Source organism: Phocoena phocoena, chromosome 5 (genome assembly GCF_963924675.1).
Source record: "Phocoena phocoena chromosome 5, mPhoPho1.1, whole genome shotgun sequence".
NCBI classification, from domain to species: domain Eukaryota; kingdom Metazoa; phylum Chordata; class Mammalia; order Artiodactyla; family Phocoenidae; genus Phocoena; species Phocoena phocoena.
Window position 1 is genome coordinate 9,232,089 of NC_089223.1, and position 14,457 is coordinate 9,246,545.

At 40.5% G+C, this 14,457-nt stretch overlaps 1 protein-coding gene and 1 pseudogene across 1 annotated transcript in view; one reads left to right on the top strand and one right to left on the bottom strand.

Moving 5' to 3' along the window:
• Nucleotides 1-14,457, top strand: part of MMRN1 (multimerin 1) — a 64,336-nt gene that overhangs the window by 36,172 nt on the left and 13,707 nt on the right. Inside the window, exons 4-6 of the mRNA XM_065878078.1 lie at nt 1,316-1,417; nt 2,754-2,927; nt 10,805-12,790. Coding sequence (XP_065734150.1) covers nt 1,316-1,417; nt 2,754-2,927; nt 10,805-12,790 — 2,262 coding nt within the window. The remainder of the gene's footprint in view (nt 1-1,315; nt 1,418-2,753; nt 2,928-10,804; nt 12,791-14,457) is intronic.
• On the bottom strand, nt 7,664-8,311 carry LOC136123535 (ras-related protein Rab-5B pseudogene; annotated as a pseudogene).

Genomic DNA, 14,457 nt, shown 5'->3' on the forward strand with positions numbered 1-14,457 from the left:
TTTTAAAAACCATACAATTATTTAGCAGATATATTTGTATGCATTCATTTGAATTTGGGCTATAAGAACTTTATTACTAGGATCTAGCAGAAATTTAATACTTTTCACCACCTACTGCAGCCCTCAAATACATACACTTTTCCCCAAGCTACAGACTGTTTTCTTCCACCAAATAAATCAACAGTTATGCAGGACCATCTATTATGCAGTGGAGAAAAAGAAGAAACAAAATCAAAGCAAAAACCTTGGACGTGAATGGAGATTCATTAATTTAGCTCAATGCCCTGAAGAAAGCAATGCAAAATTCAATCTAGCAATAGAGACTAACTCAAATTAGTGGCAAATATATTTTCTATGGAGTAGAGATGCTTTAGTATTATTGTCCCAGCCACATATGCCCTAGGGAGCATAATTCACATGTACCAGAGGTGCAGTTTCATTGGTACATAATTTCACACGGGAAGAAGCACAGTCAGACACCAAACGCTTGTTTTCTCATGTCTGATATGCAGACTTCCATGAATAAATTTGTTCATTAGAAGTCTGCAAATTACAGACATACATTACTTGATGTGTTCGATATGTTTAATAAATCTTCCCTCTAAACTGTTTTCCCCAATGAAAAATTATATTGCCATTTAAAATATGACTTGATTCATGGGAAATGAGAAGCAATTCTTTAACAGAGTAAATTTACTTTACAAGAATTTCTATTTTTCTGAAATTTCACTGATTTTACGGATAGAACCCCTCGAGACATGCCCTATAATGGTTTACTTTTACATGCAGTCCTTACGTTTTGAGCCTATGCATTTCTTAAAAATCTGGGAACAACCCATTTAAGTGGCACTGTTACGCAGGTATTCTTTTAGTAAAGAACCTGTAGCTCTCCCTTACTTCCAAGTGGCCACCAGTTGGAAACTGCATTGTTAAACAAGCCATCTTTGTGACAGTCCACTTAGAAAGCTGCTCTAGCTTTTAACACAGCTGATTTTAAGGTTCCTCTCAATCATGCCGGCAGTTTACGTACCCCGGTTTACACGGCTTCCCCAAACTACCACCCATTTTCACCTAAAAGGAAACCTTAATAATTTTATTTTTTCCAAACAGAACTAGAGTCTTGCACTTCCAACACCAGTGTGGGAGCACATCACCCTGTGGATGGGGGTGGAGCCTCTTATTCTGCAGTCATCGCTGACCATCAAGCTTCAGTACACGGGAAAATGCACAGCAGCCATATTGCTGCTCAGGACTGGAAAAAAATGAGGCGGTCCCAGTGCTTAACTCTCTCTCTCCTCTTTTTGCTTCCCTCTAGCCCAAGAACAACAGCAGCTGATACACAGCAACCAGGCTGAGAGTCATGCCGCAGGTGGCAGAGGGACGCCCGAGCAGCAGCAGCAAGACTGTGGTGACCCAGGTCACAGACTGTAATTACTGTCATCCCTAAACCCAATCACTGTCAACACTGCTTATGATGACTTCCAAACAAGACGTCACTTGGCTGTCAAACGTTTGACGGTGACATTAACATACCTCTCGATCCTTTTCTATTTGCATGTTGGGAGAAACTGTGGGTGAGCTGCAGGTTCCCAGCCTGAAGGGAACATGTGTAATTACCGGAGCTCTGTGTGCAGACACAGAAGGAGAATAAAAATGCTGTCATACTAGGTTGTGAGGATATCACAGGTTTCCAAAATTAAACCAAACTTTGTCCTGCAAAGAGTACAATCATGGAAGAACCTTGACATGGATGGGCAGACTGGATCATTTTAAGGGAGCTAAGAAGGCTCCCTTCCCTTGGTTGATAAGAGATCACTAAGGGGTATTGCTCACTGAGTAGGGCAAAGAATGTGGCTCAGAATCAATGAGGACCTCGTGTTGATCTAAAGTTGGCATGTTACATATGTTCTCATCTTTCTATTCATAAATATTTTACCGTTCCTTCTAGACTCAACCTCATCTCTTAGAAACATAAAGTTGGTTACTGCTAAAAACATCTCACTATGTTTGGCATATATCTAGTGATACAAAATAAGGCACTCAAATCGAGAAATCTGATTTAAGGGGATCTCTTTAAGAATGCAGGTGAAAATAGCTTAGGATCTGTACTCAGATTTTTTAAGGGATTGAAATTCAGTATTTTCACAAGATACCGTAAAATCCTCCTTGAATTATTGAAACGCATGTGTAATGGCATGGAAAGTATCATTGCTTTATAAAGTGATTCTAACCAAATTCTGAATCTCTCTCTCTCTCCAAAGAATACCTCAGTAAAGAATAAAATTCTCAGAATACAGATACAAACTACATACATCCATGTAGTATATAAACATATGTGTGTGTATATATCTATGGTTACATCTATTTAATGCTGGAGCATTGGATTTGAAAGCAGAAGATAAAGCATTAGCTCTGTAACCTCAAGCAAGGTATTTCAGTTTTCTGACCCTCAATTTCCCCATCTATTGAAAGTTTAACAACTCTTTCAGGTTAACAAAAGAGAGACTGAAAATTTTGGACAAAGTTAAAACATTTTAGAAATCTAAGATATTACAATGCTTTTTACAAATTTCTACCCCTAAATATTAGTATAAAATTCAGGATGCCATTTGCTAAGTGCATATAATCTGTATTTTCAAATATGAAGTGCAAACATGGCTTATTTGAATTACCTTTCAATCTATCATGAAATTTGAGTGGTTTTTAAATATGTACGTTTAAACGTTTCCCATTTTCTCTTCTTCTATATGCAGCAGTGACACAAAAAATGACTGACCAGATGAACTACCAGGCAATGAAACTAACCCTTCTGCAGAAGAAGATTGACAATATTTCTTTGGCCGTGAGTGATATAAAGAACACATACTCCTCACTGGAAGGGAAAATCAATGAAGATAAAGGCAGGGAATTTCAATCTTTTCTAAAAGGTAAAAGTAAAATAAATTATTCATTCAGTTGAGACAAACAGCAAATGACTCATTTATCTTTTCTCACATCCTTTTGGGATCTTTGCTTTGGATTGGGTGATACAGAAGTCTAAGATTTTTTTTGAATAAGATACTTTCAAGTCCCTCAATTTCTGAAATAACTTGAAGCATCTAAATATTGTTTACAAATATAGTCAACTTTTTGCCTGAATGTTTCATCTGACTTATTGACGTTATGTACCTAGTTACAGTCTAACTTGTATTCCTTTATAGTTAAAATGAGCCGTACTTAATCCGCTCCAATTGTGGTTCGCAGCTCAAGATAAAGGTGAGGTTAAGGGATGATTGTCAGGGACAGCTAGATCCATGGTTATCTTAATGTTGATGAAGATATTGAGGATAAATCTAAAGTGCATTATTATCCCAGAAAGTATCTCGCTCATGGAATATAATCAATAAAATATATTCTAAAACACATCAGGTTGTTACCCATAGAAATGTGAGTCAGTTTTGCCTGAATTTTGTGCTCTTAAAAATAACAGGCTGTGTTCCTTTCTGGAGGATCTACAGGATGATCCATTTCCTGCTAATCTGAGTTGTCAGAATTCATTTTCTTGCGGTTGTAGGACTGAGATTCCATTTTCTTGATGACTGTAAGCTGGCTTTTTCCCAGCTTCTGGAGGCCGCTGCATTTCTTGGCTTGTGGCCTTGTTGAGCCCTCATGGCGGCTCTCAGGCCCACTCCTCTGCCTTCTCCTTCCTCTGTAAGGACTCATATGATTACATTGGACCCATCTGGATAATCCGGGATAATCTCCTCATTTCAAGGTTCTCAACCTTAATCACATAGGTCCAGGCCCTTGTGCCATGGAAGGCAACATATTCACAGGTTAACGGCATTAGGGTGTGAACATCTTAGGTGGGGCAGCGTTTTTCTGCCTACCAGAGAGATGTATGCTGAATCTGTAGTGAGAAATTGCCATGGTAGTGTTCTGTACAATACACTGGGGCCCCTTGATAGTTTCAATAAATCCAGTCTTAGACTTCAGGGAAGGTTTCTGCAAAGAAAAACCATCTCAACTGATAAGGGATCGGGGGAGTTAACTCGGCAGAGGTTCCAGGTAGCGCACAGATATTCCAGACAAGTATTTTGGTTACTAGGCGCATCTCAATCCACTGGGCTTATTGTTTGTTCCCAAGTTTCAGGATTATTGGTCCCTTTCACTTTGTTTTATACATAAAACATACTCACTGTACACCCCATTTCAATCACTCACAAGTTATTTTTTCTCTATTTTATGTGGTTCACAGGTAAAAGAAATAAAAAGGTGATTTCCATATCCTTTACCAGTACAGAGCAATCATGATTTTTTTTTAATCATGTAAATTATTGGTGCTATTGACCAACTGAAAGACTCCGTCCTACGTTTCTGGCATGCTCCCTATGGCTAAAACTTACCCATGGCAAGCATGAGAGAGGAATCTATTTTCCCTGAAGTAAGCATGAGAAAGAAGTGAAGTAGGAACAGTACATAATTGACTGTAACCACAGTAATGAAATTTGTCTAGCGAAATTTGGTTATCATAGCCTGAGTGAATTAGGCCTGTCAACAGCTTTTTGTGAACCTACTAACAAAAATTCCGACCCAGACATGAGAAAAAATACACACAGCAACAACAACAACAGTATTCCCTCTTCAACAGGACACGTTAATCATTTACTGAGCACAATCAATTAGGAGAACCAGATGGCTTGCAGTTAATGAATGTTTATACAGGAAACAAAAACTAAATTCACCCCCAAGGCACTGTGTCTTCCTGAAACCACCACCCCTTCTGGCGCTTACTCTACATCCAAGTTGAGAAGCAGTGCTTCATCTGCTAGTAGCCAGAGAAACTGTTCAAAATCAAATGCCCCAACACCTTAAGAAGTGTCTGAATCTTATGGATAGGCCATGCATTCACAACCACAGAAGGGACACGCCCAGGTGTCTGATAATCAAATATGTCTGTTGTTACCAAATACGATATCAAATCGTTTAGGAAGTAGAAGCACTTGGCTGATGTGCCCACTCATACACTGACATAAAGCACTTTGATGTATCTTTGCAAAATCAGATTCTTGCACAGTTGTTTCTTTAGTAACAAATTATAGAAATATTATCTGAAAAGCTTGTTTTCCTGAAACGAGCTTTTAAGCTAATAATCTGTTTGATTCCTTTTCAGACACTGCTGTGATTTTTACCCTGTGCCCAATGTAGTTTTCCACTGAAGGTTTTTTTTTTTCTCCTTTTTCACTTCCATTAAATACATCGGTAAATCAGCAGTTGCATTCTGTTACCACAATCGTTATGTCGGGAGAGGAGGAAAGGGGGGAAAAAGGCAAATGCTTTCTTAGAAGCCAAAAAAGAAAAAAAGATACCCTCCCTCTTAAAAATAATTATCAGAAGAAAAAAATGAAGAGCTGGGAAATAAAAACTAAGATTCCCTAAGCCCAACAGAGCTCAAAGGAAAGCAGAAGAGCTAATAGATAGTAGAAGGAAGGCAGCAGGTAGGCCCAGAAGCTAAGGCCAATCCTGTTCCCAAGGGGGGCAGTGGGGGGAGAAGAAGCCTGGAGAAATGGTTTCCCAGCCCCAAGGCAATGAAACATCTTTGCTACTGCTCCATGGGGAAAACTACACAGAGAAAGAGCTTCATTTCTAAGAAACTTAAGGGAGCCGGCGTAGTTCTTCCACTCGTAAGGATGCACTGGCTGCTTTGGGGGGCTAGTGGGTACTGGGAAAAGGAGGGGGAAATGTGTACATATTTCAGGGCCACGGGAACTAAGGCTGTCCCTGGTAAAGGAAGAGAATTTAGGTGTAAGTGGAAGAACCTAAGCTGGGTCCTTCAGAATCTCAGCTTCATGGATTTCTCAGCTTCTCTGGGACAGGAGGCAGTCTGCAAGCCAAAAGGGCAGAAAGGTTCCAATCCTAGGTCACTATGGCTTCTCCTATCTTATTTCCTCCAATTTCCTCAAAACCCTGGGCTAAAACAAGAAGGGATTTAGAGTTCTCTCTTGCCTTGATGGCTTCCCAAAGACATCTTAAAATACCTGATGAGGGAGGTGAAGAGAGACTAGAGATTTAGAAAGGACCAACATCCTCTGGTGATGTGAGATAGTTGTGAGGGACCCTCAGTGCCAGTCGTTCCCTGTCCACAGGAACAGGTGTCATGGTACTAGGGGGCCACAAGTAGGCCTCTGTGGTACTACCCTCCTAGTGGTATGCGGATTAAACCACTGGTTGCATGGGGGATGGGTTTGGGGGGTAAGCATGGAGGCACCAAACCGAAGATACTAACAAAGGAGAAAAGAAATAGAGCCTGATGGGAGGTGGGGGGCAGAACAGACTGCACAGTGGGAATAAAGATCATACCTACTTACAGGGAAGTAGAAAAGACATGGTAATAGGTGGATCAAATTGAATGGGAACCCTGGGAAAGGACAGAAAACTCTTCCATCTTGCTGACTCCTTTTCACTCCCCTACAATGGCCTGTGCTATCCTGAGACTGCTCTCCAGCTGCTCAGTTAATTCCTCAGGAAAGATAAACCTACACCCAAGAGTTAGGCTGACCAGAACATAGGTGAAGTAAGAATCAGAGTTGGAGGAAGCTAGCAATGGAGATTGGGCTTGAGTAGCCGTCACCGGTACTGTTCTCTACAGCCCCTCCCCAAACCTCATATACACCTCGGATTCCACTTAATTAAAAAGTTAAGAGGGCAGGTAAATCAATCAAGACCCCCATAAAACAGTATCACAACTGAACTACCATCAGTTAAAGTATAAACTGCAGGGGGGATATAGTGTCTGGGGCTGAGGCCATCTGAGCGCCAGAGAGAAAAAAATGCATATGTGTAAGTCAGAGGCTGGTCCCTCCCTTTAGATCACAGTAGAGCCAAAGATGCATGCAGCCAGTGAAGATTCTTTGGAGGACTCTGGGGTCCAGAATCTCCCCCACTATGGGGGAGAAGCTACCTAAGAGGCTGCGTGAGGGGAAAGTAAGCCTTGGAAGAGTTCCTGAGCCACAGATGACACTGCATCTCCACCTCTGCCCAGTTAGCTAACAACAAGACTCCAATCTGGTGCCGGAGAGCTTGCCTTCCCATTCTCACCTCTACCTAGAAACACCCTCCACAAGGCCAACTCAGTGTTTTCAAATATGAGAAACTCCAGCCAAATAAAAACAAAAAGGAAATGTTTCCTTACTCCCCTCTGCTCTGAGGCTTACTTTCCCCCAGGGCCCCTAATGTGACTGAACTGCAAACCTCCTTCCTCACTTCCTGGGTTCACTACCTTCTCCATCCCGGGGAGGGGAAGAAAAAGAAGATCAAGAACAGAGACTGACCAAAAGCAGAAGGGGAACGGGCAGGAGACAAAAAAGAGTTTTCTGAAAACATGGGGAGGAGGAGGAAAGATAAGTAGGTCACTGTCTTGCACCTATAATACAAAGTGAAGAAAGTTTGATTTGGAAGCTAAGTCATGGGGGATCTGCTCCCCAAGCCCCAGAGCAGGGGTAGGAGGCCAGTGGCAGCAGCTGCCTGGTGGTGTTTCTGAAGTGTTACAAAGTGCCAAGAGGCAGCCCTTGGGAGCCAGGGCCCAGTGTGCTGTTACCGTAGGGGCTGAGTGCTAAGCGGTGGGGATGGAGGTTATTTCTGGGCTCTCGCGCTAGCTCCATACTTGTTTGCTGCTAGCCACCCCTCAGTTGCTACAACACTGGCTCTTGGTCTGCTGGGACTGCTCATGGAGATCCACACCCTGGCTTCGGCCTGCTGCACCCCCCAGATCCTGGGGTTCACTCTTCGGCAACCTCTTAGCTATCGCCAGGAAGAGATCGTTCAGGTTCACAGCTGTCTTGGCTGAAGTCTCCATAAACAGTAAGCTGTTGTCATCTGCCTACGCCTGGACCTCTTCGTTCTCTGCCATGCGCTTGTTGGCCAGGTCAGCTTTGTTCCCCGCCAGGGCAATAACGATGCTAGGACTGGCCTGTCGCTGTAGTTCCTTTATCCATGTCTTTGCTCGGGCGAAGGTTGCCCGATTAGTAATGTCATAAACCACAGCTGCAGCTTGGGCACCTCTGTAGTACATGGGGGCCGAGCTATGGTATCGCTCCTGCCCAGCTGTGTCCCAGATCTCAAACTTGACTGTTGTGGCCTCTAGACAAACCGACTGGGTGAGGAAGGCTGCTCCAGTGATGCTCTCCCGGTACTTGTGGGACTGCCCTTCGACAAAACGTAATTCCAGGCCAGACTTCCCCACTGCAGACTCACCCAGCGGGACCAATTTGAGCTGACGTATTTTGCTGGCCTGGGGCTGCCCACTGGGCCTGGCTGTGCTTCTGCTAGTCATGGCTAGACTATGAGAGTGGGAAAGGGTGGAGGGAGGGGGATGCCACAAAGCGGCAGAGGGGGGAGAGGGGAGGGGAGGGGGGAGGGGGAGGGGAGGGGACTTCCAGGCTTCAACAGTCCTGGGGCTCCGTTTCCCCCCCGTAGGGCCCAAGCCTGTGTTGAACAGACAAACAGCTGCAGCTCAGTCAAACCCTCCTGCCTCTCCTCCTCCCCTCCCTGGGGCGGGGCCCCTGGGCTCCACTGAAGTTTTATAGCATGAGAGTACCTTCTAATTTTTACTTTGATTGTTTACTTTTTTCCTAATTAATTTGATCAAGATTCTGTACTGAATTTTACCTATTACAGTGTTTCTGCTTATTTTCATTCTTTTTCTGACTCTCAGATCATGTAGTTTTTCCCTTACTGAAGTTAAAATCTGTTGTTGTTGTACACAATTAATTAATTAATTGAATTACGCTTAAGTTCTATTTTACCTTGTCAGTCTTGAAAAACATTTTAAGCCAGAATTATGAGGTTATAAATCCTAGGGAAGTCTGATTCCTAACCTTAATTATTTTATTGTGTTTCATCTAGCTGTTTTTGTCATGAGAATTAAAGACAATTTTAACCCATAGGAAATGACTAAATGATCCTGTAGAAAGTGCAATAAAAATAACTTTGCTATTAAGTAGTGCCTTACACTCAGTGAAGCTAGTATATTCTAAGTATAAGAAATCTAATTTTCCAAATTTCATTTTCTGTGTAGCATCTAGAATGTACTCAGTGAAGATTTGTTGTATAAATGAGTGACATGTCAAATGCTAAGTAAAATTTAGAAAATACTTTAAAACTCTTCTTGGTATGATTATGCATGTTAGTAAATGCAAAGGTTAGGACTGTTTCAGTATAATTTATCTTAACTGCAGCTATATAATCTTTTCTAAGCCTTTCCTTAGTACTTTGGTGCTGTGTGTCACTGATTACTATTTCATGCTTCACATGCTTTTATTATTTTTTTCTATTACATACAAGTTGATTTTCACTTACTTATAGTTCTTAGACTTTTAAGTTTATATCAGTTTCCACTAGGTTTAGAAATGTAAAATAAATTTTTGTACTCTGGAAATCCTAGACCCTAAAGATCAATTAAAAACATGCATCTTTAAGGTCTAGGATTTCCAAGGAAGTATTTGTCCATTCACAGCTTTGTCTTTGTACCACATTAATTAGTATCAAGACCCTCAAGCAATATATCATTCTATTTGGTATAATTGCTCTTTCACAATATGTTTTATGGAGGTCTCTCAAGCAACTTAAATACTTTTTAAAACTTGCTTACAAAATACAGACATGTAGAGGCCACGGCAGTGAAAGTCCCGAGTACCGCAAAAAAAAAAAAAAAAAAATTAATGTCATATTATGAGAGTCAATGTGTATCTTAAATTTCTCTCATTTGACTTAGTTTTGTGATCCTCAAACCTCTCATTATTTTTATTTTATTGTTATTATGAACTATTGTTCAGTCTTGTGATTATTACTTCATATAGTTCCTCCTCTGGGAACCTCATTAAATTTCGTCTCTGCAGTCAATATATTAAATTTTTTGTTTTTTCTTGCGGTACGCGGGCCCCTCACCGCTGTGGCCTCTCCCGTTGCGGAGCACAGGCTCCGGACGCGCAGGCTCAGCGGCCGTGGCTCACGGGCCCAGCCGCTCCACGGCACGTGGGATCTTCCCGGACCGGGGCACAAACCCGTGTCCCCTGCATCGGCAGGCGGACTCTCAACCACTGCGCCACCAGGGAAGCCCAATATATTAAATTTTATAAGCTCGAAACACAAGTTCTGAAACCTAATTACAGTTGACCCTTGATCAACATAGGTTTGAGCCTCCTGGGTCCACTTACATAAGCAGACTTTTTTCAATGAAATACTACAGTGCTACACAATCCACAGTCGGTTGGTTGAATCTAAGGATGTGGAACTGTGGATTCAGAGGAATCTTGGATATAACGGAGGGCCAGCTATAAATTATATGTGGAGTTTTAGCTGTGCAGAGGGTCGGCACTCCATTCCCTGCATTGTTCAAGGGTCAACTGTACTAGAAACCTAATAAACAGTCATGAGCTAACATCAGGTATTATTTACTAAGGCAGAAAGCCCCAAACCATTTATTTTTATACAAGACTAAGGCTAGAATCATTGCATACAAGGGTGTATTAACTGAAGTCGGCAGTAGTTCCTTTATGCCTTTGTCCAGAGAATTTTAATTCTATGATTCTAGCGTGTTCCCGGCAACTGATTTTTTCCCCTCAGACTTATCAGTTAAGAGGGTGACCACCTTATATGAACTCTAGTAATTTTTTAAAAATTTCATAAGTAAATGTAGTCAAGAGATATTTTTATTATTTCATGTCATTAATGTTTAGTCTCAAACTTTTATCTTTTTAGAGCTATCTAAAGTTTACATTATTAAAATCATGTATCATTTATTGTTGTTTATTATTTCTTTCTCCAGGTCTAAAATCCAAAAGCATTAATGATCTGGTGAAAGATATAGTAAGAGAACAATTTAAAATTTTTCAAAATGACATGCAGGAGACCATAGTGCAGCTCTTCAAGACTGTATCAACTCTCTCAGAGGACCTTGAAAACACCAGACAGATAATTCGACAAGTTAATGAAACCGTGGTTTCAGTAGCGGTCCAGCAAAAGTCTGTTTTAATGCAAGAAAATAGGCCCACTTCGACTGATATACTGGATCTAAAAAATCGCATTGTGAATGTAAGACAAGAAATGACTTTTACATGTGAGAAGCCTATTAAAGAACTAGAAGCAAAGCAGACTCATTTAGAAGGTGCTCTAGAACAGGAGCGCTCAAGGAGCATTCTGTATCATGAATCCCTCAACAAGACCCTTTCTAAAATGAAGGACGTGCAGGAGCATCTTTTATCAACTGAACAAGTATCAAATCAGAAGAGTGTTCCAGCCGCTGGATCAGTTAGCAGTAACGTCACTGAATACATGTCTACTCTACATGAGACTATAAAGAAGCAGGGTTTGATGCTGCTGCATATGTTCGATGATTTGCACACCCAAGATAGCAAGATTAACAATCTCACCCTTGCTTTGGAGATGGAGAAAGAATCTGTCAGGGAGGAATGTGAACACATGTTATCCAAATGCAGAGATGATTTTAAATTTCAAATTAAGGACACCGAAGAGAATTTACAAGTTTTAAACCAAACATTGGTTGAGGTTCTCTTTCCAATGGACAATAAGATGGATAAAATGAATGAGCAACTAAATGATTTGACTTACGATATGGAGATTCTTCAACCCTTGCTCGAGCAGGGAGCATCCTTTAGAGAGACAATGACATATGAGCAACCAAAAGAAGTAGTAGCTACAAAGAAAAAAGTGGAAAATCTGATTACTGCTGTTAGCAGTCTAAATTTGCTTATCAAAGAACTTACAAAAAGATACAACTTACTTAGAAATGAAGTACAGAGTCGTGGGGATTCCTTAGACAGACGTATCAATGAACATGCCTTAGAAATGGAAGATGGTCTAAATAAGACGATAACTATTATAAACAATGCCATTGACTTCATTCACGATAACTACATGCTAAAAGAGACTTTAGATACAACAAAGTATAATCCTGAAGTCCATCACAAATGTACCCAAAATATGGAGACTATTTTGACATTTATTTCTCAATTCCAACGTTTGAATGATTCTATTGAGATTTTGGTCAATGACAATCAGAGATATAACTTTGTTCTGCAAGTTGCCAAGGCCCTTGCATATATTCCTAAAGATGAAAAACTAAGTCTGTCCAACTTTCAAAAGATTTCTCAAATGATCAATGAAACCAGTTCCCAAGTGATAAAATACCAGCAAATTATGAGTCATTTGGAGGAAAAAATACTCTCAGCCACAAACATTTCCAAAAATTTTGAAACTCGGTTGCAAGGTATTGAGTCTAAAGTGACCAAGACGCTCATACCTTATTATGTTTCACTAAAAAAAGGCTTTGTAGCTACAAATGAGAGAGACCAGGCTCTACAACTGCAGGTACTAAATTCCAGATTTAAAGCACTGGAAGCAAAATCCATTCATCTTTCCATTAATTTCTCTTTACTTAACAAGACTCTCTATGAAGCTTTAACAATATGTCATGATGCTTCTACAAGTATATCAGAACTGAATGCTACCATACCCAAGATAAAAGGTTCCGTACCAGATACTCAGCTTCTTCAGAAAGGTCTGACAGAATTTGTGGAATCAGTGATTGAAATAAAAACTCAAATTGCCCTATCTAATTTAACTCGGTATATAAATCAATCATTGTCTGGTAGTCTTGCAAATATTGTCAAGTCACAGAAGCAAATAAAACCATTGCTGAAGAAACCCAATACACTTAAAAAACCAACAGTGAATCTGACCACTGTCCTGATGGGCCGGACCCAAAGAAACACAGACAACATTCTACTTCCTGGTAAGCTATTGTTAAAAAATAACTTTTGATCTCTTTTCCTATTTAAGCGGTATTTAGTAGGTCTGTATGGTTTAGCAAGACCATAAGATATAAAGAGCACTTACTTAAACTTGAGTAAATAGTGAAGAAATTCAAAGATCCCTGATATATTATTTGAAGCTGATTTTATCCTATATAAAGCAGGCATCAATACAAAACAACTGTTTATAGTGTAAATATTTTTCTACATATTTCTTAACTTTTTTTCTGACAAGACCCCTATAAAACAATCAAGTTTGCCCTCGTAGAACATTTTTCTTTACATGTGTAATTAAAGGAAGCTATTAGACAATGAGCTCCCTGATGGGTAAGACCAGATTGTATCCCATTCATTCTGGTGTTACCTGGCGAAGTGTCAGCATGCAATAGGAACTCAGTGAATATCTGTTGAACGACTGTCTGGCTGAGTGAAGGTACAGTGAGCAGGTATTCAGTTTGGGCAGATCACAGAAGGCCTTGAATGACAAGCTAAGTATCTTAGTCCCTTTGGGCTGCTTTAAAAAAACGCCAGACTGGGTAGCTTAGAAACAACAGAGATTCATTTCTGGACGTTTTAGAGACTGGAAAGTCCAAAATCAGGGTGCCGACATGGTCACATTCTGGTGAGGGTCCTCTTCCCGGTTCACTTGGTTCCAGTAATTGCATGCTGTGTCCTCACATGGCAGAAGGGGTGAGGGAGCTCTGGGAACACTAATCCCATTCATGAGGGCTCCATCCTTATCTCCTAAGCACCTCCAAAGGCCCCACCTCCTAATCTCAGCAACTCTGGAAGTTACGATATCAACATATAAATTTTGGGGAGATACATTCAAGGCATGTAGACATGATTTTGTAAAGAGCGGTCTTTGAAAATTTCAAGCAGAGCATTGGGTATGGTGAGAACTGTGTCTCAGAAGCACGAAGCTAGCAGTAGTGTGTAGCATGACTACAAAGAAGAAATCAGAGATACCAGTTAGGACACTATTGGCAAGATCAGTGAAAGCCAGATCTTAGGAAGAGGTAGTTGCATCAGAGGAGATGAGTATGAATAGTGTCATGAAAGTAATATCAACAGAAACAGAAAGATTGTGGGAAAATTAATGGTCTAAGGAACAACAAGTCATGATTCTGGTCCTAGTTATTTCTGTATGTTTCTGTGCAGCCTTGAGTAATTCCCCTCTCTGGGTCTCGGCTTCTTCCTTTTATGAGATGGGATTGCAGTAGGTATTTTTCTGAGCTCATTAGTAGAAATATGTTGCAGACTGGATTGCTGTAAAAAAAAAACATGAGCTTTTCACAGCCCGAATACACTACACAGCACTTGGGGAGGGGAGAGATCTAGAATATTCTGCGGTTTTGCATTTGGGAAATGAGAGGGTAGAAGTACCATGGACAGATGTTGTAAACACCAGAGAAGCATACATTTGGGAGGAAAGAGGAACTTAGTGTAGTGCATATAAACTACTTAATAGTCTCTCTGTATGAAAGAAGTGTTTTATTAAGATGTCTGGCATATGAGTAATATTAAATAATCTTTCCACAATGAAAAGAATAGCTACGGACTCTTATTAAAAGAAATACAGTGAACCTCTCATATGAGTCTGCTGTTAAAATATACACTCATTTGGATGAATTTTGAATTTTATTGC